The sequence below is a fragment of the Alosa sapidissima genome, chromosome 14 (assembly GCF_018492685.1).
Source record: "Alosa sapidissima isolate fAloSap1 chromosome 14, fAloSap1.pri, whole genome shotgun sequence".
In the NCBI taxonomy this organism is placed as follows: domain Eukaryota; kingdom Metazoa; phylum Chordata; class Actinopteri; order Clupeiformes; family Clupeidae; genus Alosa; species Alosa sapidissima.
Genome location: NC_055970.1, coordinates 17,479,261 through 17,499,948, shown reverse-complemented (window position 1 = coordinate 17,499,948; position 20,688 = coordinate 17,479,261). Strand labels below are relative to the sequence as shown.

The 20,688-nt window shown below is 40.5% G+C and overlaps 1 protein-coding gene across 1 annotated transcript in view; it reads right to left on the bottom strand.

Moving 5' to 3' along the window:
• The window catches only part of luzp2 (leucine zipper protein 2), an 83,172-nt gene that overhangs the window by 19,077 nt on the left and 43,407 nt on the right, over nt 1-20,688 (bottom strand). The window contains exons 2-4 of the mRNA XM_042060786.1: nt 8,829-8,940; nt 4,870-4,940; nt 1,035-1,116 (exon numbers count right to left, since the gene is read on the bottom strand). Coding sequence (XP_041916720.1) covers nt 1,035-1,116; nt 4,870-4,940; nt 8,829-8,940 — 265 coding nt within the window. The remainder of the gene's footprint in view (nt 1-1,034; nt 1,117-4,869; nt 4,941-8,828; nt 8,941-20,688) is intronic.

Sequence of the window (20,688 nt, the reverse complement as noted above, 5' to 3'; positions counted from 1 at the left end):
ACTGGGGGAAGAACGAGAGTAGCTGAGGAAAAGTTCCAGAATGCAGATACCTCTCTACCCCTGCCACTGAGATGCCTCCCACTGTTTTCTATAATTAACATACTCTATACTTAATAGATATAAAAAATATATTTTAATACTTAAAAATACAATACATGCCAGTCTGCCTCTCCACCACATAATCTGTGACATTAATTAGACATCCTGTTTTGATTTCCTGATAATTAGCTTTAGAGGGCACTTGTGCAGGCAGATGCTCATAGGACCGTGATGCCACCACGACAGGAAGGAAGAAGAAACGCTGTTTAACAAGTGAGTTGCATCAGTCATGACTAAACGCACTGTGCAAACAAGCCTACTTAGCTGTTGTTGTGCAAACGTGCTGATGTGGTTCTCATAAAGCAGTCGGTTACATGCAAGCAGATGAACACGTACTGTTGGTTTCATACAGACAGATGGTTAATGAGCTACTTTGGATGCTAGTGAGTGCCACAGCCAGACTACCCAGGTTATGGAGAAGGCGTACTGTATGTGCTTCGGCTGCTGGCTAATTGGTGGAGAAAGCGCCCAGGCACTTTGTGATCGTATAGTCAGTGGCCAACTTCTATACAATTTAAGAGGTGTGAAATAAATATGTAAATTATTTGGAAAAAAAAGAGGCGTTGTTAAAATAACATTTGCCTGAGAGTGAACTAATGATGCAGGCTATGCCGGGGTGACTGTTATCGTCTCACATGCAGGGGCATGAGGCAAAGGCCTACCATGCATCTGACAACTTTTAGCTGGGGTGTGCCGTGCCGTTTATGCTTGAGCGAGGCCCACTGGAACGTGATGAGAGGGGCTGACAGGGGAGGAAAGCGGCGGTGCCAGTGGACTCGGTTTGGATCCTGTCACACTTGCTCTCACCTAACCAATGATTTCATACGAGGGGTAATGAAAGCAAGGGTTCAGGTAAAGGGGGAAGAGGAAGAAGAGAGACAAGCAATAGGAGGTGGGGGGGGAGGGGGGGGGGTTGGGCTGTAGCCGGGGCTTACCGTAGCCTGCTGCTTCTCTGCTTTCTCCGTCGCCTCATCAAGCTGCTTCTGCAGGGCCGTCTGAAGCGACTTCATTTCCTCCCTGTGAGTGTGTTGGTGTGTGTTTGACGTTTGTGCATGTGTGTGTGTTTATGTGTGCATGTGTGTGCAAGAGGCAGAGAGAGAGAATAAAGCAATAAGAGAGAGCTCACCAGAGTGCCTGAGTGTGCATTAGAAAAGAGCATGCATGCCTACAGTACATCCAACAGGAGGAGTAAATTGAATTTTTGAAGTGTGGTCATTTCCATTGTCAGTGCAACTTGAATGAATTCAATGTTTTCAGTGTTAGTCCAATTCCATATGGACAATTTAAACCATACATACTGTACAGTATGATGAATAGCATTTTGTTGAAGGTTGTTCAGTATACCGTCTTCAAATATGAGAGCTATGTTCAACAGTAGCAATTTATTGTTTATTGGCAGGAAGATTGGTGTGGAGGCAGAGCAGAGGGTTAGGTTGTCCAAACAATTTCAGTTTTACACAAGTCCAATTACTGAAAGATCTAGTATGACTAGTCCAAACACTTTATATGAAAACATCTCATATCTGTGATCCTACACCCAAACAATATGTAACTAGGGTATTATATTTTCTTGATAACTTGCATGTGTATACAGTACATAGGGGCACATTTACTAAAAGGTGCAGTAATCCCAGGTTAATGAGTTGCTCAATATCTGTGATATTGGCTTATTTAGCAGTGAATTAACAGTTTAAGTCATTTAAAGGTGCGGTATGTAGGATTTAAGGGATCCTTTAGCATGAATGGGTTATAATGATTTTTATCAGTATAATCAGCTTTAACTATGAATCAGTAGGATTATCTTATGATGAGCTCTTTATATATACATAGGGAGCAGAGGCGATTGCTCTAAGACTACAGGGGAAGCTCAGCCTCCTCTAAAATATCACAGAAAATCGCATCAAATAACACTATTACATTAGCTTCTTGCCTACTATTCCAACTAGAACATGCTGAAAACATGTTCATCTTCATGGCTAGTTTGTTCAGCAATAAGGTTTTGCTGGTCATTTGTCGTGATTTCGCACCCGTAATAAATTGCTGTGATGACACGATCCATCAAAAAACCATGCAAAAAACCCATAGACGCTGGGCTTCACTGGACTTTCAGTGGCACTACAGAGTGGGCTGATCTCAGTGCAGAAAAGCTACACGTTTATTGGACAAGCGCCACAAAATCGTCATTTCCAGGGAAGCCCGGCGTCTCTGGGAGTGAATGGGACAGTGGGATGGCCCGGACGCCGAGCTTCTGTATGATGATTGGAGGAACCGTCATAGAGGCTGGACTCTTTTTGATTGACAGCATATGTCGCGATCTGACAGGAAGTGGTTAAGTTCAAGGAATGAGTTAACGTTAACGTTGGCAGGTGAAATCGAGAGGCAAGGCAATTTGCTGCTCAAGTTCTCATAATTTGGGAGCAATACAGTCGGTTTCTATTTGTCTTTGTAAATAGCATACTGTAAATAAAACCGTAATGTGGAGTTACAGAGTTTGTGACTTGCTTTTGTTTCAGTTGTGTATTTAGGCTAAGTTAGGTAGCGCGCTATATAACGGTGTAGGTTACATTACATTATGCCATGTCTGCCATGCCTACTGTTTGGACTATTCTGGGTTTTGGGATTTTTGCCCTCAAAGAACAATATAGCACCTTAATAATATTAATTTAATAATTGACCATTTTTATCAGAGCTTCCCCTGTTCCAAAGAGCAGCAATTGCCACTGATAGGAAGTTGGTCCTTATCTACAAACCAGTAACTCTTTAGTAACTCGAAACAGACAACATACAGTAGGCTTTAGAGCAGGGGTGGGCAAACTTTTTGGCTCAAGGGCTACATTGGGTTTTGAAAATTGGCCAGCGGGCCGCACAACCCGCTTCCCAATTTAATGGAGTAGCATAACGTTCAAGTTAGATCTGCTGCAAAGGAGATAACTAAGAGTAGGCCTATCATCTCTATTTAACATGACGTTTTGACATTGTAAACATTCTCTAAGGAGAGTGAAAAGCAGTTTGCAGTAAAGCTAACCAACATAGTCTCTATCGCAGGAAAAAAATAGCGAGCAGTCTGATAACCAAATTAAATGCTCGGCGGGCCAGATGAAAGTGCTTGGCGGGCTGGATCCGGCTCACGGGCCGCAGTTTGCCCACCCCTGCTTTAGAGAGTGCCTTTTGCTTTTTTTCGTTGAAGTGGCAAGAAAAGGAAAAGGAACCAGTGGTTGCTGAACTATTTTGTGATGACTGAAGTTTGAGATACTAAATTTAACAAATATAGGCTCTATATACTGTAGCTCTACAGACTAAAGACCTAACAGTTTCTGAATATATTGCGGCCATGGACGATGGCACCATTTTGGATGTAGCCCTTGGCACCTGACAAACACTGTATATTCCCCTACATGCAGTATAGAAACTGCTGGTAGATGACACACAGCACCATTAACATCACTGTAATAATACAGTAGCATACTGTTTGAATCAGTGTTTTGCAAAGGACTTCTTACTGTGATGACAAATGCAGTTTATGTAAGAACTAGTCATTACAGCTGAAGATGATGTTTGTGATGTTCCTGAGGCAGATGCCACAGCTTGGGAACATACATTCAGCTCCAGCTCGCTAGAAGCATCCATCTACAGTCCCCTGTACCATTTAATTGCTATTCAACCAGAAGAAGAACACCACTTTTCACAAGGGCCCATTATCTTGAACGGCCAACTGCTATTTTAAGCTATGGATTTTTTTAAAGCTGTCTGCAGAAGTAAACAATATATCAGAACTATTCTTATTAACCATCATTTTTAAACTATTTAAGCTATTGAGTGTCTGCAGGAATAAAATCAATCCACACCTGACGTTCAGGGAAATTGAATTCTGTCACTGTCTAACCTGGAGCCGCAAAGAGGATGACCCTTAATGGATTTAATCTGTTGCTATGATGTTGTCAAGGAGAGTTTACGTGGTAGCCATCTGAAGAATTAAGTCTAACCAACTGAAGCCTGACTTTAGGGTAAATGAAGGCAAGGCCAAGTGAACTATCAAGCATGCTGCAATTCAGGTATAATCACGCTGCTGTTTGAACTGATGAATCAGTAATCTCTTTTCTCATTGTTTGATTCATGGTTTGATCTTAGTGCCACTGTTTTGGACAGTGTTCTGTATTCTGAGCATTCTGTTTTGGATAGTGTTCTGAAACTACATAAGTGCATCAGTGATATGACAAATGATTCAAGAGGACTTAATTTGAGGCAATGGCCTGGTGCTAACTTGCCAATAGTGCTCAGGTACATTCAAGGATCAATGTGTGTCAGTCAACGCTTACGGAGATCATCCCAGTGCCATAATTACTGTTGTTTTCACAAAAGACTATTATAATATTTGGCTAGTAAAGCACCCCTTGGCAGGTTTTAAAGTAAATTCTTATGAGGGTGGACGGTAATTCCATTTGATGCAGCACTCTATTGATTCATCAGATACGTTTTTTCAAATTCATTTAAAGCGCTCTGGGGAGAGAAACAAGATTACTGATGAAAGCAATAATTTTGAGGAACAGAGGGATGGTTCTACATAAAAGAGTCCAAAAACTGTCCAAAAAAATCAGTGGTTATGTCACGCCTTCCTCTTTTCTTTGAAATATATGAGAACATTTTCAATTGATTAAAGACAATCTAGAAAAGACTGCATTTATCTGATATTGCAATACTTATGGAATAGAAGAGACCATTAAAGGAGGGAAAAGAAGAGAAAAGAAGTTGACTGAAGTCAAACAGATTCACCTCTGCTTGTGGCTGAGCTCCAGAATTCTCTGCACATCCGTCTTAGCCACGGAGTCATCATTCTTCAGCGTCTGGAGGAGAGCGGTGGAGAGAGAGAGAGAGGGAGAGTCTTTTATTTTCAGAGAAAAGTCTGCGGTACTATAAGAGTCCACTGCCTTGCTCCAGTATCCTTTTGGATAAATCATATCCCTTCTTAAAATTGTAGTTCCCAGACTGTCCGTGTGAGCGTTTAGTATCAAACTACATGGCTGAGGGAGCCATATAGTGTATCACAGTATACACAGTGTATTAGTTGTTTTAGCCAGCATTATAAATAACATTACCTTGTTGACAAACAACTGTGGATTCTTAAAAATATCTATCTGGGATAGTTTATTTTGAACTCTGCACAGTAGCTAAGGCGATGCATAGATTTTTAGCAGTAGATGTCACATCATAATCATCCCTGAATCATCTGTGTTAGCAACTATACAATTAAAGCGCTCTTTTAATGAGGATTGTAAGTACCCTGTAAGTACCAGGAGAGTGATTAAAGATCGCCATTTACACTACTGGTCAAAAGTTTGGGGTCACTTAGAAATGTCCATTCCACTCCATTATAGAGAGAATACCAGCTGAGATCAGTTGCATTGTTTTTTTAATCATGGCAGCAGATTTCAGATTATATTATGTGCTTACATAATTGCAAAAGGGTTCTTGACTGTTGTAGAAAGAAATGGCTGATCTTCAATGCAGTGTTTCTTAACTCATTGAGTGCCAAAAACGTAATATTACGTTTTTTCTTCCCATGCGTTGAGTGCCAAAAACGTAATATTACGTTTTTAGCTTTTTTTTTTTAATTACGAAACTAGACACTCTAACACACCTTATATGTGATTTTGGGAAATCTGTGATTATTAGAAATGAAATATATGACGATCGAAAACTCATGAAAACGCAAGATCTGGACATTTTATCTGGACGTTTGATCTTAACTCTTTTGATGGTTGCCGCTTTGTTTCGAATCAGTCACTGTTTAGCCTATCAGTGACATGCACGCCAGGTCAAAATCAGTGGGTTTATCACTAGGTGGCAGGTCTCGTTAGATCTCTTCCCAGAAACTTTGCAGGCAACACTTCTCAGGTCATAAAAGACGCAATATCTCCATTTCTAGAAAAAACAAACAGGGATTTTGATGAAAACTAGCCACTGTTTAGCTTGGAATTTCTCAGGAACAGAGGCGTGTAGAAATACACGGTTTGCACCCACTGAGAGCTTAAAGTCTCACCTTTCAAACGAGCCATTGTATGTGTTCATAGCTATAACACAGAATATGCTGTGGCTGTACAAAAATCATCAACAATGGTCTAGATTGCTGGCACTCTAGGACAAAGCTTCCGAAAACAGCTTGGCATTCAGTGAGTTAACTGGTGGGTCGGGACCCAAAAGTGGGTTGCAGAACCGTTCTGGGTATTCCGTTATTCACACAAGAGACAACTGAGACAAATTGGGACAGAAATGGAGACAAAATTTCTCTCTATTTAGACAAAATGGGACAGAAACCCCAGTGAGCGGTGTTCACTGAATTACTAACACATGAGAGAAAATGCCACATGGAAACAAAGCACCTCTGTCAATGACAAACCTGTCGAGTACTTCATACATGTAATGGCAAACAAGTAGGCCTACAGGCACTTTGCGTGGCTTACCATGTAGCTCACCGTATCCGTTGCCAATTTATAAGTGACCCCAATCTTATGACCGGTAGTGTACGTCATTTAGCATTTCCCCACAAACACGAAACACTGTGACTCATAACACACATGAAATGAATCACCATTGAATATCAGCACTTGACTATCACACAATCTCTGAGTCTACACCATTTGTACCATGACCCTCTCCAAGTATCCTCTGTTAGAATGAATCATTTTGCCTTTGTACCCAAACCCAAAGATAGAGTGTTTCCGGAGTAACAAAGATGACCTCAATCCCAAGAGGTCTTTTCAGAGTTGCCATTCATCCATTGAGTCATCCATTGCACCTGAGTTTACTTAGCTGCCTTTGATTTGAAACAAACACATCAATAAAGTGCCTTCGGCAGGCCTTTTGACTCAAATCAAGGCTGAAATCTGTGTACTTCAGAGGAAAATAGATCAATGAAATTCAAGAAACAATCAATGACAATTGAACAGAAGCCCTAGATTAACATTTAACTGTAAGCGAGCATTCATTTAGTCTCACACAGCCTCATGTGCATGCTGTTTTGTGCAACAGTGACTTTAAAACGGCATGGCAACATATATGGAGTCTAAACACAATTCTAGAATTAATAATGGAAATTAATGGAGGTGCCCTGAGCAGCAAGATTGCATTACTGGTGTACAACACAAATAAATTGATATTACAGGACACAGCATGAATACAAATGCAGGTGCAACCTTGAATTGACCCTTATGGTTTGAAAGGCCTGTTTAGATTTGTGATATTATTTCTCTTTCTTCGGATCTTACATAATAACACGAATGCACATTGATACCGAAATATCTTTTCGTGTTTAGACCATCATTATTTCCAATTACCCAAACAAGCTCTTTCTCTCACACAGTACTGTATGTGTGTGTGTGTGTCTGTGTGTGTGTGTGTGTGTGTGTGTGTGTGTGTGTGTGTGTGTGTGTGTGTGTGTTTATTCACACACAGTAGCTGATCTGTATAGTATGATCTGACAACCTGATGTCCAAGGCATGCTGGCATGAAGCCACTGCCAAGGTTCACCCTAGCAGCCCGTAAAGCCTCTGCCAAGTCTATGAGGTCCATCAGGCAAAGTTTAATTATCATAAGCTGACCCACAGTCTCGGGGTATCTCATTATGAAAATAAACACTACCAAAAGACAGTCTTCCAGAAAAGGTTAATCAGTCACATATACATAATTGATCACATTAGAGTGGCTAACACTGATGATAACTATATGTCTGACTTTAAACCTCACATACAGTATGTTCCAAATAATGCCACATCTACCAAATACCAGTGTCATGGTAGGCAAAGGCAGTTGATAACACACACACACACACACAATGGTATACTGTACACACACATAAAGTATACTTGAGCAATGCAAATACAGATATACATGTGGGTGTCATCAAAGAATACTTTGTTGTTGCAGACTTGGTGCAGTCTTAGTGAGTCAGTGCACACAAGTTTGTGACCTTGTAGAGAATATGAGGATGAGTGTTGCTTTACAACTTGTACATATTTTGAGAAATGTATTACTTATGCAAAAGCAAACATTTGACCTCCAACAATCATTGAGGAACCATGGGTAAGGCTTACAGTGTATATAGTGAGCAGGGATGGAGAGAAGTTGAGAAGTGTGATTTATTTTCTTCACATAGTACATACAGCACCGTGTGGTGGTCATGTTATGTAGTCGGTGCGTCTTTTTCTGTAATGAAATTATTGCAGGATTCTTTACACATTTGCAGTGCACGGGCAATATCTTTTCAGTGTCTGCAATAGACACATACACCATGAAATGCAGTTACCTCTGCAGGCATTGAGCGCCTGCAGACTAATACAACTAGGACGAGGGAACTGAATAGAAAGAATATTCTTTGAAGAGGCATGTTGGTACCTCTGCTCAATAGGTGAATTTGGCCCTGTAGCAGAGTATATGCAGCTGCATAGCTATGGTTCTTTTAGCTGAGTCTTGATCCCATATATAATATCAGAACTGTCATTTCATGGCCATCAACTCGCATCCATCTTTGCAGAATGCTTTACAGATCATTTATTGTTCATTCTCTCAAGGGTCCCTTTTGGCTGAGTAGTGACATTTCATTTTTTAAATGTTTCTAAGAAAGTTCTACTATACATCCAAGAGATTACTGGGGACCGTCTCTCAAAGTTCCTGTAGCATTCACATCAACTTATTTGAACTGTGAAGGCTGTCAGAGAGAGAAAGAGAATACTCACCTGAAGGTTTCCTTTTATGCTGTCCAGCTCCTTTGAAGTTTTGGAGAGTTGGCGTAAGATCCCCGTTCTCTCTGTGAACACCTCCTTCAGCTTCTTCTCCAGGCCCTCATAGCTATGGAGGAGAAAGAGAGATTACTTCATTTATACCGCTTGCCTCTAGAGAAAATCAGTTTAGTATTCCAGAGTCTGCGTGCAGAGCCTGGAGAATTTGCACCAGGCATTTCATGAAGATTAACATGCACTGAGAGGGTGGCACATTAACCCTGAAGATGAACAATCCTTACTGTAGTTTAAGATTTTAGAATATCTGCTGATGTTTTTTCATGAGAATTTGGCATATGGTTTCTTTCTCCACAGCTAATTGTGAAGCCAGCTGAAGGAAATTACAGAAATTCAGAAAGGGAAAAGTACAATGAAAGCAAAAAGAATACAACTCCAAGGGGTTGGCAGGTAGAAGTTCTCCATATAGTGTGCTATTTTATGCATGACCATTCGCTTATTCAAAATACTGTTCTTGACATTGTGCAGGGAGGAAATATTCACAGGCCCCGGAGAGAGCACTGATCAATGCTCTTTTTTCTCTTTCACCCTTTCTGTGTCAAAGTGCCTCTCCATCTCTTTGCCCTCTTTTCCCACTCTACCCCCCCCCCCCTCTGTTTACCTCGCTCTTTCTCTTTCTCTCTCTTTCCCCTCCCTCACTGTGTGTCTCTTGCTCTCCCTCCCTCTCTCCCTGTCATCTGTGCTGGGAGATAAAGATATGGGAGACTGATGTCTGACTGCTTCAGGTCTGCCTTCCCTGCACCAGATGGACCACAAACCTAAAACAGAAACACTGAGCTTGTCTTGCTCAAACCATCAACACATTTATTCATTCACACACACACACACACGAATACATAGATGTGCACATTTAGTGCTGTACAAATAGACATGGGCAACATGTTCGATAGGGACCAATTAGAACATTCACACTGCTGCCTTGTGAGTAACAAAACCACAGAAGGCCTCCATTGCTGAAAGGAATGCTTCATTTTGATGCACTCACACAGCATGACTTATGTTGGAGATGATCAACAACACCAATCAGAATGTTGTTGGTACTGCTTGATTTTGTTCATGTAAATAATGCTGGTGGGGACTAAACAAAAGCTGTTGGCTTGTTCAAATATATCCGGGCATTTACAGGCATGTATCCAAAGCCCCTCAGCAGAGCATCGCATTGAATCTTGTCAAAAATCACGTCAACATCTCCAGCACAATAACACATAAATCAGTAATAGAGTGAGCACCTGGGAAATAAATAATGCATACAGCAATGCACCCTACACAGGAATCCCTTTCTCTTGGCATCTGTGAAATTTATACTGGATGCGTGTGAATTCAGATGATTTTTTTTAAAGACAATTTTTTTTTTTAAAGGGAAAGAAATCACCTTGTGTCTGCCAAGCCTGTTACCCAAGGGAGTCGGCTCATCTGGCTCTGTTGGTCTGCAATTTGAGTCCCACTGACACAGAAACAGCTCTATTGCAATACTACAGATAGCTGGCCCCCGTTCACGTTAGGATGAGGAGTAAATTGGTCATTACTGTGTGGGGGGAAAAAAAAAAGTGCGGAATGCATAATTGTGCTGTGACCTCTCCTGACACGGATGTTCTGGCAAGCTCTCACACACAGGAAAAAGAGTTGGATTGCTGAAGTGCAGTAATGAGAAGCTGGGTGTCAGACAAACGGCCTTATGATCACTCTCTGCAGTCTGTACTGCGCTGGTGCCAGTGATCACATAAGTGTGGTGTGGGGAAAAGAAAAATGGCTCCATCTAATTTGTAGTTTATTTTCCTTCCAAATTAATCCAGGATAGCAAGCAGAGATGACCTGTTGTGCTCTGACCTGAGAGGGCATGCACCTTATTCTCAGAACAACGTAATTGTCTGGCAGAGCAGAAAACCAACATATTTCAGGGGAAAGACAATTGGAGGGAAAGCTGTTATGTCTGTAACATGGCTGTTGCTATGAAGCCAATCAGTGGATTATAGCCTCAAGATTATGCAAATACTGAAACGTTCAGATGTGTGGCCTCGTCTTCAGAGGGGAATGGCGTGATATGCATGGGAGATTAGCTTTGATTTACTAATTAGAAGATTAAGTGACAACGTATTAAGGGACGCCATGTCATTGCTAACTCGTTCAATCACTGATTTACCCCCCCCCCCCCCACCACCACCACCACCACCAATAACTTTCCGGAACTTTCTAGGCTCAGTTTCCACAACACTGACTGCACAGGCCCTCTGAGGAATGCAGTCTAGCAGTATTGGATACGATATTAGATGGAGGCTCGGATAGTAGTCTGCTGCATCATTTGCTAATGTGTATTATCAGTTGGTTTACATCTGAACTGTGTGTGTGGAGGATTCTGCAAGTATAATTATTTATAGAATATAGTATACTGGCAACACTATCAGAAACAAAAAATGGTTTGAGGTATTGTTTCCTTCAGAGAAATAGATCTTTTAATAAAATAACAAAAAAGGCATACTGCCAACCTGGAGCATTTACGTCTCAAAACACTTGGACCAAAACCAGTTAAGTTCGCAATATAGAAAATACTATATTGCTGGTGATAGACTGTGTCATGCCAGCTCTGGTTAGAGCACATGGGGACGATCTGCTCACATTCTGAGAACAACTGTTTCTGTGGCCCCGGCAGCGACTGAGCTAAATGAAGTTGACCCTGCCATATAATGAAGAAGTGCTGAGCTTTGGGCCGAGAAGAAGGAAAAGTGCTGAGGTGCACAAGCCAACCTCACTGATACAGCTCAATAAGGTTGGACAAGGCCAAACAGGAGGCCGGGCCGGGAGATGTGCTCCACTCGACAGGCCAGGGACAACCACTTCTCCACTCTAGCTCTCCGGTTAACAGTTATTGACCCAAGCCCTTAGAATAAGCATTAATAGCTTTAAGACGTTATTTTGCCTTTTGTGGCTGTACAGTAAAAAGAGGGGGATTGGATTATGTTAAGAACATAGGAGACCTTTTTTCTTTATTGTACTAATTCATATTCTGCTAACCCCAGCGTAGTTTACAGAAAGCAAACCTTGTCAGTGCGCCCAAAAAGGTTGTTACCGGTTGAGAGGGCAACAAACAAACTCATTATGTCTTGTCCTGTTGTCAGTCAGTTTAATTTTAATAGCAGCAAATTAGATAGTTGACTTTTCTGTCATAGACATTATTGCCTGACAGCAGTTGTATAACTTCCAATTTATATGTGGATTTATAATGCCATTAAGAGGATGCAAATAAATAGTTTTAATGAGGAGGACAGCCCAAGGGTTGTAAGGAGATTGATGCATTGCTTTAGCTGAGCATGACCACCAAACACCTGCGACAAAATCAATCAGTCATGTTTACAGAGTCTCGTCTTGTACAAACATCCCATATGAGTAGAATATTAAGTTTGTTTCTGTCTGAATTTTTGACACTAAATCTCCTGTAATTGCAATAGTACTGAGCTGTCGTTAGACAAAGCTTATGTCGCAGGCTCATTTCCCATTGACCGCAGATGAGAAAGATGTCAAGAATCGAGTGTCAGAGGCCAGGTGTACAGATGAGTATAGGGCTGGCGGCACAGGCGCCGGAGGCTAGGGACGAATAAGGGCTCTCTGCAAATCTGCCATTTATCCCCAATCAACTGGAAAATATGACAGCTTGATAGCTATGTAACCCATTTTCGTCAGAGCAGTTCAGTTCCTGAATGCTTACAACATTAGCATAGCTAATCAGCAGCTTTGTTCTCTGAAGCTCTGCTTGTGTTGGTCTGTAAAACCAAGCCCATGCGATTTCAAGTGCAGCATCTGTCTGTTTACACTATGGACCTCTGAGACTGCAGGCATTTACGAGTGATATATACGGCGATATGTAAATACCAGCTTGCTAACCTCCAGCCATTCCTCACATGAAAAGCTCCAGAAGACTGATGTGTGAGCTGGGCTCATAATGCTAATGGAAATAAATCTTTGGGCAGCATACCCTTGTAAGCCACAACACATATTCCCTAAACCATTCATCTATTTAAATACTCACCCCTCTCCTTCAACCAATTATGAGTTTGGTACTGATAAGCACGGGCTGTCTTCAACAAGCTTGGAGCAAAGCAGGAAAAACCCATCAATAGGCAGTGCTATGGTGTAGTTTTTTTTTTTTTTTTTGAGACAAGACCGAAACAACGCAGCAGGTTCAAAAGCCATCCACGCTAATATTGTGTCTGTGCCCTTGAGGCCAACATTTGGCCCGAAATGACTTTAGCTGAAAATGTGAAATTTAAATAAGGCAGCTTGCAAAGCAAAGATAACACGAGGCAGTAAAGCACAATACAAATCATCACCACGAGTCAAAACTTCACAGCTGATCTTAAGAGGCCAAAATGTCAGTAATTTGCTGAAAGATTTGCCTCCTAAAACAGCCTATTTGTTATATGTCTTCCAATGTGAGGCCGTACACAGGTCTTACTTTAAGCTTTAGCATTTACTCAATGGACAATGAATGACCTCTTGAACTTGAGGGTAATTCTTTGGTTCACTCACTGATGAAGTATAGGGGAAAAGCCAGGCCACCCTACTGTACATTCCTTTATTAAAAGGACAGGTCATAGAGAATACACAAAACATCAACAACAATGTCACAACTAAATATTACTGCACAGGAAGTTATGGGTAACATTGTACAGGTAAGGATCATTCATACGTAAGTGATTAAGAATATAACAGATGCATTTCCTCATAGTTCTCCACATTTCTTCCCCAATGTATTTTCTGATATGCTGATTAATTCTTTATTAGGACAACAATGAAGTGGATCTGAGGGGTATTTCACAAAACCTAGATAAGGGATTAAGCTGGGATTTTTTGGTTATCCTGGATGAATTTAGCCTTGACTTGGTTTCACAAAAGAGATGGCACATCAGTTACCATGGGGATTCATTCTCTGCACCTAGTCTGGTCCCGACCAGGCTAACAGCCAAGCTAAGTTAATTCTAATGCTAATTATGTTGTCTTATTGGTTCAGCTAGCTGTCATTCAAATCAGACCTCCATGCTATTTTTTTAAGGAGCTTTATTCCATTTATATACTATTTGCTAAATGTATTTGCTCGCAAAACAAACAAGATTGTCTGCCTACTACTGGTTATTATTTTAATTGTGATATCCTTATAATTATTAACATAGGCCTAGGTACTCCTTGTTTACTTCTTTTGTTGATAGATGTTTGATGAATAGCCTACTGTAGGTGATTGGAAGTGGAGGGGCAAGTTTTTGAAGGTGTTTTCAACTATAATATAAAGGTATATCATACTATGTGCATCTTTGCAGTGGCAAGCGCTTTCTTAATGACGTTGCGTGCCGAGACAAGGAAGCACTCGGACGTGGGTGCATACGTAAATTTGCATTCAGTTGGTCTACCACGCCTACTCCTGCTGTTTTACAGAAATAGCCATGATTCCCCATTCCAAAAAGGACAACTTCACTCCATTGTTAGTCTATATCAAAAGCAGTTGTTCACTTTGTGTGAATGACGCTATTTTCCGCGTCTTTTTTTTTCAACCGTGAGTTCTTTGGGGCAGAAACGAGAACGCGCACACATCATAAATCAAAAAATAGTTGCTCCTACTCATCTTGGATTGGCGTTAGTGAAACGAGTTTAGCTAGGATGACCAGAAAACGCTATGTCAAACCTCGCTTTATCACTTATCTTGGATGTGTTAATTCTGCCTTTGTGAAATAGGCTACCCCTCTGGTAAAGACGTTTAGTTGCTGTACCGTGTCAGTGCTCTTTTGAATGGCAACTTTAACAACCATAGTTGGCTAAACGACTGTTGAACAAGCAGGCTTCGGGACAGTGGAATCAATTGTAACCAGGAACACACCCTCATTGTCCGTAGCCGAAGAAAGTAGTACAACAAATTGAACAGGTTGGCTTCTTTTTAAACTGAACCTCATGTTTCATTTCTGTGCTATAAATGCATGCCTATTTCCTACATGAGTGAAAGGCAGGGAGTAAGCGGGACAGCGGACTTCAAGGTGCCCTGATGTATGGAGTTAATGAACTTGGCGGAGGAAACTCCACTCCGCTTCACGTCGTGGAGTTCTTTGTATCCGCCTCATCCATTAATTTCATGGATCAGGACACCTTAGTGGCCATTATCCCTTACACAGTTCTTCACAGTTGTAAAATATCTTAAATCATAGAGAATCATAAATGATCAGACAAGTGCTCTCTTTGAGCAAGCACTTTCACTAAAGTCAAGTCAACTGTCAGACTCTGAAGACTTATTTGATCACTTTAATGCAAAAAAGTTAAGGACAAACAGAAAGCACCATGGAGGCAAAATCCAGCAGTTAAACTTCTAAAAAGAGAGTGTAGGAAGACTGAAAGAAAATGGCGTAAATACAAACTTCAGATCCACTATGAAATCCATAAAGAGATGCTCCGCACATATAACTCTGAAATATGCAAAGCAAGACAGTCTTTCTTTTCTAACATTATCAATAGAAGTTCAAATAACACTCGTATTCTATTTTCAACTGTTGATAAGTTAACAAATGGTTTTCGGGCAAATCACAGCACTGAAACAGCTCTCATTAAAGTTTCCAATGACATACGCCTCAACACAGATTCAGGTAAAACATCAGTCCTAGTGCTACTGGACCTTAGTGCAGCATTTGACACTGTTGATCACAATATTTTACTACACAGACTAGAACACTGGGTTGGATTTACAGGCATAGTTATCAGCTGGCTAAAATCATATCTACAAGAAAGGAGCTTCTTTGTTGCCATCGGAAACTGTACCTCAACACCAACGTCCTTGACCTGTGGTGTTCCCCAGGGGTCGATCTTGGGGCCACTATTATTCAACCTCTATATGCTCCCACTTGGACAAATCATTCAAAATAATTTGATTTCATATCATAGCTATGCAGATGACACACAAATTTACTTAGCTCTATCACCAAACAACTATGGTCCTCTTGAATCTATGTGTCAGTGTATAGAACAAATCAACACCTGGATGTCTCAAAATTTTCTTCAGCTGAACAAAGAAAAAACTGAAGTAATTATATTTGGTAAAAATGAGGAAAGACTTAGGGTTGCCACTCTCCTTGACACAAAAGGGTTGAAGGCAAAGGATACTGTTAAAAACCTTGGTGTATTAATTGACAGTGATCTAAATTTCAACAGCCACATGAAAGCGATAACTAAATCAGCTTTTTACCACCTCAAAAATATTGTCAAACTCAGAGGGCTGATGTCAAAACATGACTTAGAAAAACTCATTCATGCATTTATCTCCAGCAGGGTTGATTACTGCAATGGACTGTTCACAGGCCTTCCTAAAAAGACTATTAAACAGCTTCAGGTGATACAAAATGCAGCAGCTAGGACTCTAACAAAAACTAAAAGAACTGACCACATTACTCCAATTCTTAAGTCCTTGCACTGGCTTCCAGTAAGTCACAGAATTGACTTTAAAGCACTATTGCTTGTTTATAAATCAGTAAATGGAGCAGGACCTAAATACTTGTCAGACATGCTTCAGCAGTACACACCTTCTCGTCCTCTCAGGTCCCAGGTGAAAAACCTGCTAGTAAAACCTACAGTTAGAACTAAACATGGTGAAGCAGCTTTTAGCTGCTATGCGGCTCAGCTGTGGAACCAACTTTCGGATGACATTAAAAAGGCCCCAACTGTAGCCAGTTTTAAATCTAGACTTAAGACCAAACTGTTCTCAGACGCTTTCTGCTAACTGTGCCGAGTTACAAATTCTGAATCTGCCTCAATAATTATTCTACTTTGTCTTTTATTACTTTTTTTTTACTACTTTTGCCTTTGTTTTTGCTTACTAATTATTCTTTATTTTTAAATGATTTTACCTTGTGTTTTATGTTTTCTTTTTATTATGATCTTTACCTTTTAACTATTCTTTGACTATATTGCCCTTCTATGCTTTTATTTGTTATTATTGTTTGGTTTTGTTTATGTAAAGCACATTGAATGACCTCTGTGTATGAAATGTGCTATATAAATAAACTTGACTTGACTTGACTTGACTTAATGACATGCTGAAAGCTGAATTAATGATGACATATTATTTTAACTTTACATTGCACTATTTCCTTGAGTAAATCCATCTGATTATGTCATTTGATAGTGCTCTGACATGACAGGTTTGTTATGTACCCCCAGTTTGGAATGAGATACAAATTTCTCACATTGTGTAGCTGTCTGTATATAGCCAAGTGGGGATATATTCAGAGCAAGTGAGCTCTTAATAATCCAAGACACAAATCACTGCTCTTATAGTGTGGCAGACCTGTTTTGTTATTTCCTCATTTTTTTTCTTATAATCGTATTTCAGTGGTGACTTGGCCTTTGCCGACTGCAGAGTGAGCCAGTCAACCTTAAAACACTTTCTTGAGAAAAAAATCTACTTGTCATGTCTGCAATTTGCCCTTAGAATATACAGCCATATTTGTTACACAAGCATCAGTGAGTTATATTTTTTTTGACAGTCTCAAACTGTTTTAAGGAGTAATGGAGTGAATTTGGTTGCCCTGTTAACTAGAACAGATGACATCAGTGCTTGCCTTTTTTCCTGAATGTTTTGGACTGGTCTGTGTTAACTGCGGTAGCAAAAATGTATTTTTATCGACTGAGACTTGAAAGGGAAGTAAAATGGGAAAGCCATTAGGACACATTGTAGTTTTGATGATAACAATTCAATGTGTGTGTTGCCCATATAAACTTTGTGGGATTTAAAGCCCATTTTCATAAGTAATTCCGCTTGCATACTTATCAACAGACCCAGCAGAGCATCTAACTCAGTCTTGGTAAAACATGAAACATCTGTGCAGTCAGATTTTGATACAGCTTTTATGTTATCTCAATATCATCAACAATTAACAAGATGATGACTAGCTTTCATTGTCAGTTACTTTACCCAGTATAAAATCAACTAATTTCTTCATCACTTGAATAGTGTGATATTTTTAGAATTGGAATTAATTGAAATAGAAATACTTATCATAATGGATGAATAATTCAGTAATTTCTTACAGGCATATCCATGCATAAATGTCAGCCAATTACTTCCCAGGCTTTAAAAGCCTTTGTCGTTCTGTAATTTCCTGTTTGTGAAAGACATTTTTCCTGTTTTGTTCCCATCCTACATGAAGGACAGATGAGAAGAGTAGGTGTCTGACATAATGTCACTGCTTATCACAAAAATAAATAAATAAGCACACTGCATTTCAGGGGCAAGAATCACACATCCATGCACTGAACAAATCAGAGAGAGAGAGAGAGAGAGAGAGAGAGTGAGTGTTAGTGTGTGTGTGTGTGTGTGTGCGCGCGCATGTGAGTATGCATTTGATGCCGCTGAGCCTGTCTATATTTGTGGTCTTTTTTTCTCATGCACATATTTTGATTCTTTCCAGCCTTAGATGTGTGACACAAAGTCATCTTTCTAGCTGTGGGCCTGTCTGCAGGGATATTTTATCAAATAAAGCTCAGGTCAAGCTGGCTAGTCTTGCCGGTATTAAACTTGACTGCCCCTTTGAAGGGGACGATCTGCTGGGAATTGTTTTTTTTGCTAATTTAATAACCTGACCATGTTTGTCCCAACTGTGTGATTTTTAAACAAACGTGTGTACAGAAGGGACTTCGAAATAATATTCCTTCCGGAATATCAGGCCCCACAGTGGGGATCAATGAATTTTTCAAACATTCGGGAAGGGATTTGGGCTTTTGAAATCCTTATGAAATACATTGTGGGGCTAGCAGCTCTAGCACTTTCAAAGCGAGGGCTCTGTTCACATCATTTTCATGATGATAATGGAAGTAAAATATTTTAATCACTAATAATGTATTAAGAGACTCCAGAGAAGCCTTAGTCTAAAACCTCCAAAACAGTCCTTAGGGTTACTCAAACTAGGGTTACTCAAACTAGTGCAAACAGAGGAAGAGTGCTTACTCCTAATTGTGCTTGAAACTAATCCAAATACTGCTAGGCCCACAATGGGAGAAAGATGTCAGATATTCTCCATATTCTCTCAGACAACCTGTCCACCAGAAATTGTGTGAATTTTGCCCATAGCTCCGGCTAAGGCATAGACAGCATAATGACGGATGATGAACACGTCGAACAGTCATGTCTGCTAATGAGGACGGTTTTGTTCTCCCTTATGCTGTGAACACCGTAATTAGCACCCCAAGCGCCATTACACAATTAATACTAACATACATATTTGACATAAAAACGAGAGCAAAACAGAGAGGTAGAAGAGCATATACTGTAGTCTCTATAGCTACAGTCAAAACAAGAACACAGTGATTTAAGGACATAAGACCCATCAAAGGCTTCACATTCTCTTCAGAGTGTGCCATGTAAAAACATTCTAAATAATGCTCTAATGGCATGTTCATAGACACAAGTTCATGGCTGAGGATGGTACAGAGCAGTGATCAATCAAGACATCTAAAGGGGTCGACATAAGAGACTGCCTGTTGTTAAGTGTCAGGTGCAGTTGAGCATGTAATGCCAAAGGGGATACAGCACCCTGTCCAAGCGGTGACTGTACCAGAATTGTTTTGACACGTGGTATATCGTGATAATGTAAAATTCTTGCCAGTGTTGTCGTATCGTAACAAGTACAGGGATTGTACATTTTATTTGCCAGAAAGGTTTTATCATCATGCTGTTTTCTTTCACTGCATTTTTGCTAGAATAAAATGCTTCAGTCAATGTGAGTTAATGAGAGATTGACTTGACCTAAGAAGTATTTGACCATCTATGGTGAAGGACCATTCTCTCCATGTTTCCTCTCAGTGGTGCTTCAAAGAAGGCTAAAAAAAAAAAATCTAATTATGTTTGGTAGAACACCAATACGGTGAGTGGTGCTTTTGTTTCATTCCGAAGGGCACAGAAACATTAAAAATCAATCCGATCCCATTATGCACAGATACCAGCATTGACTTCCACACTTGCCTCGGCTGATAAGACGTATGACAAAGGACACCAATCTGACAGACCCAGCCAAGTCAAAAGAATGACCTTTAGGGTTCATCTGTGATCAGGAGAGTAAAGCACGGTAGTGGGAGGCTTCCAAACCCCACTTTGGACCCGAAGCAATTTCCAGAAGACAGGATGCACTTGTGCTCACTCAAGCATTCACGGAAAACAGGCCAGCAGAATGTCCCTCCATGCCAATTCAGTCTAAATGAAAGCCATGTATTTCAATAGGATGGACCCCAGCGAGAGCCATATTGGAACAGGGTGTGTGTGAAATAAGGACAATCTCTCACCCATATTTTCCACATTAACCTATCTACACAGAGAACAGTGTCACACAAATGATAAGCTATCTGGCTTTTTTTATGCTCTAGCATGACTAACTGATGTCATAGCTGAGCATGGCTGTGTCTGAGAAAGGCACCAAGGACCACAATGTCACGTCCATCGTCTTTTGAGAAATGAAGTCTGAACCCAATTTGAGCCTCTTCTTTTTTTCTTTCGTTCTTTCTCTGTTTTTCAGAGAGGGACATGCTGCCGCTAATTACATTTTCCCGGAAGTACAATATCTGTGTGCACTCTACTTACAGTGGCTCAGATTTAAATGAAAATGATAGGACGCTTCTCTCTGACTGAATTATACAGGGTCCATGAGAGTCTGACCAATAACAAATGATTTAGTTTAGCTCCTAATGAAGTACCTCGCAGTGTTCAGTTGTTCACGTACACTCATCCCCCTGAGGCGAGGCACAACCCTCAAACACGAGACAGTCAGCTCCGCCTTAGGCCAGCGTG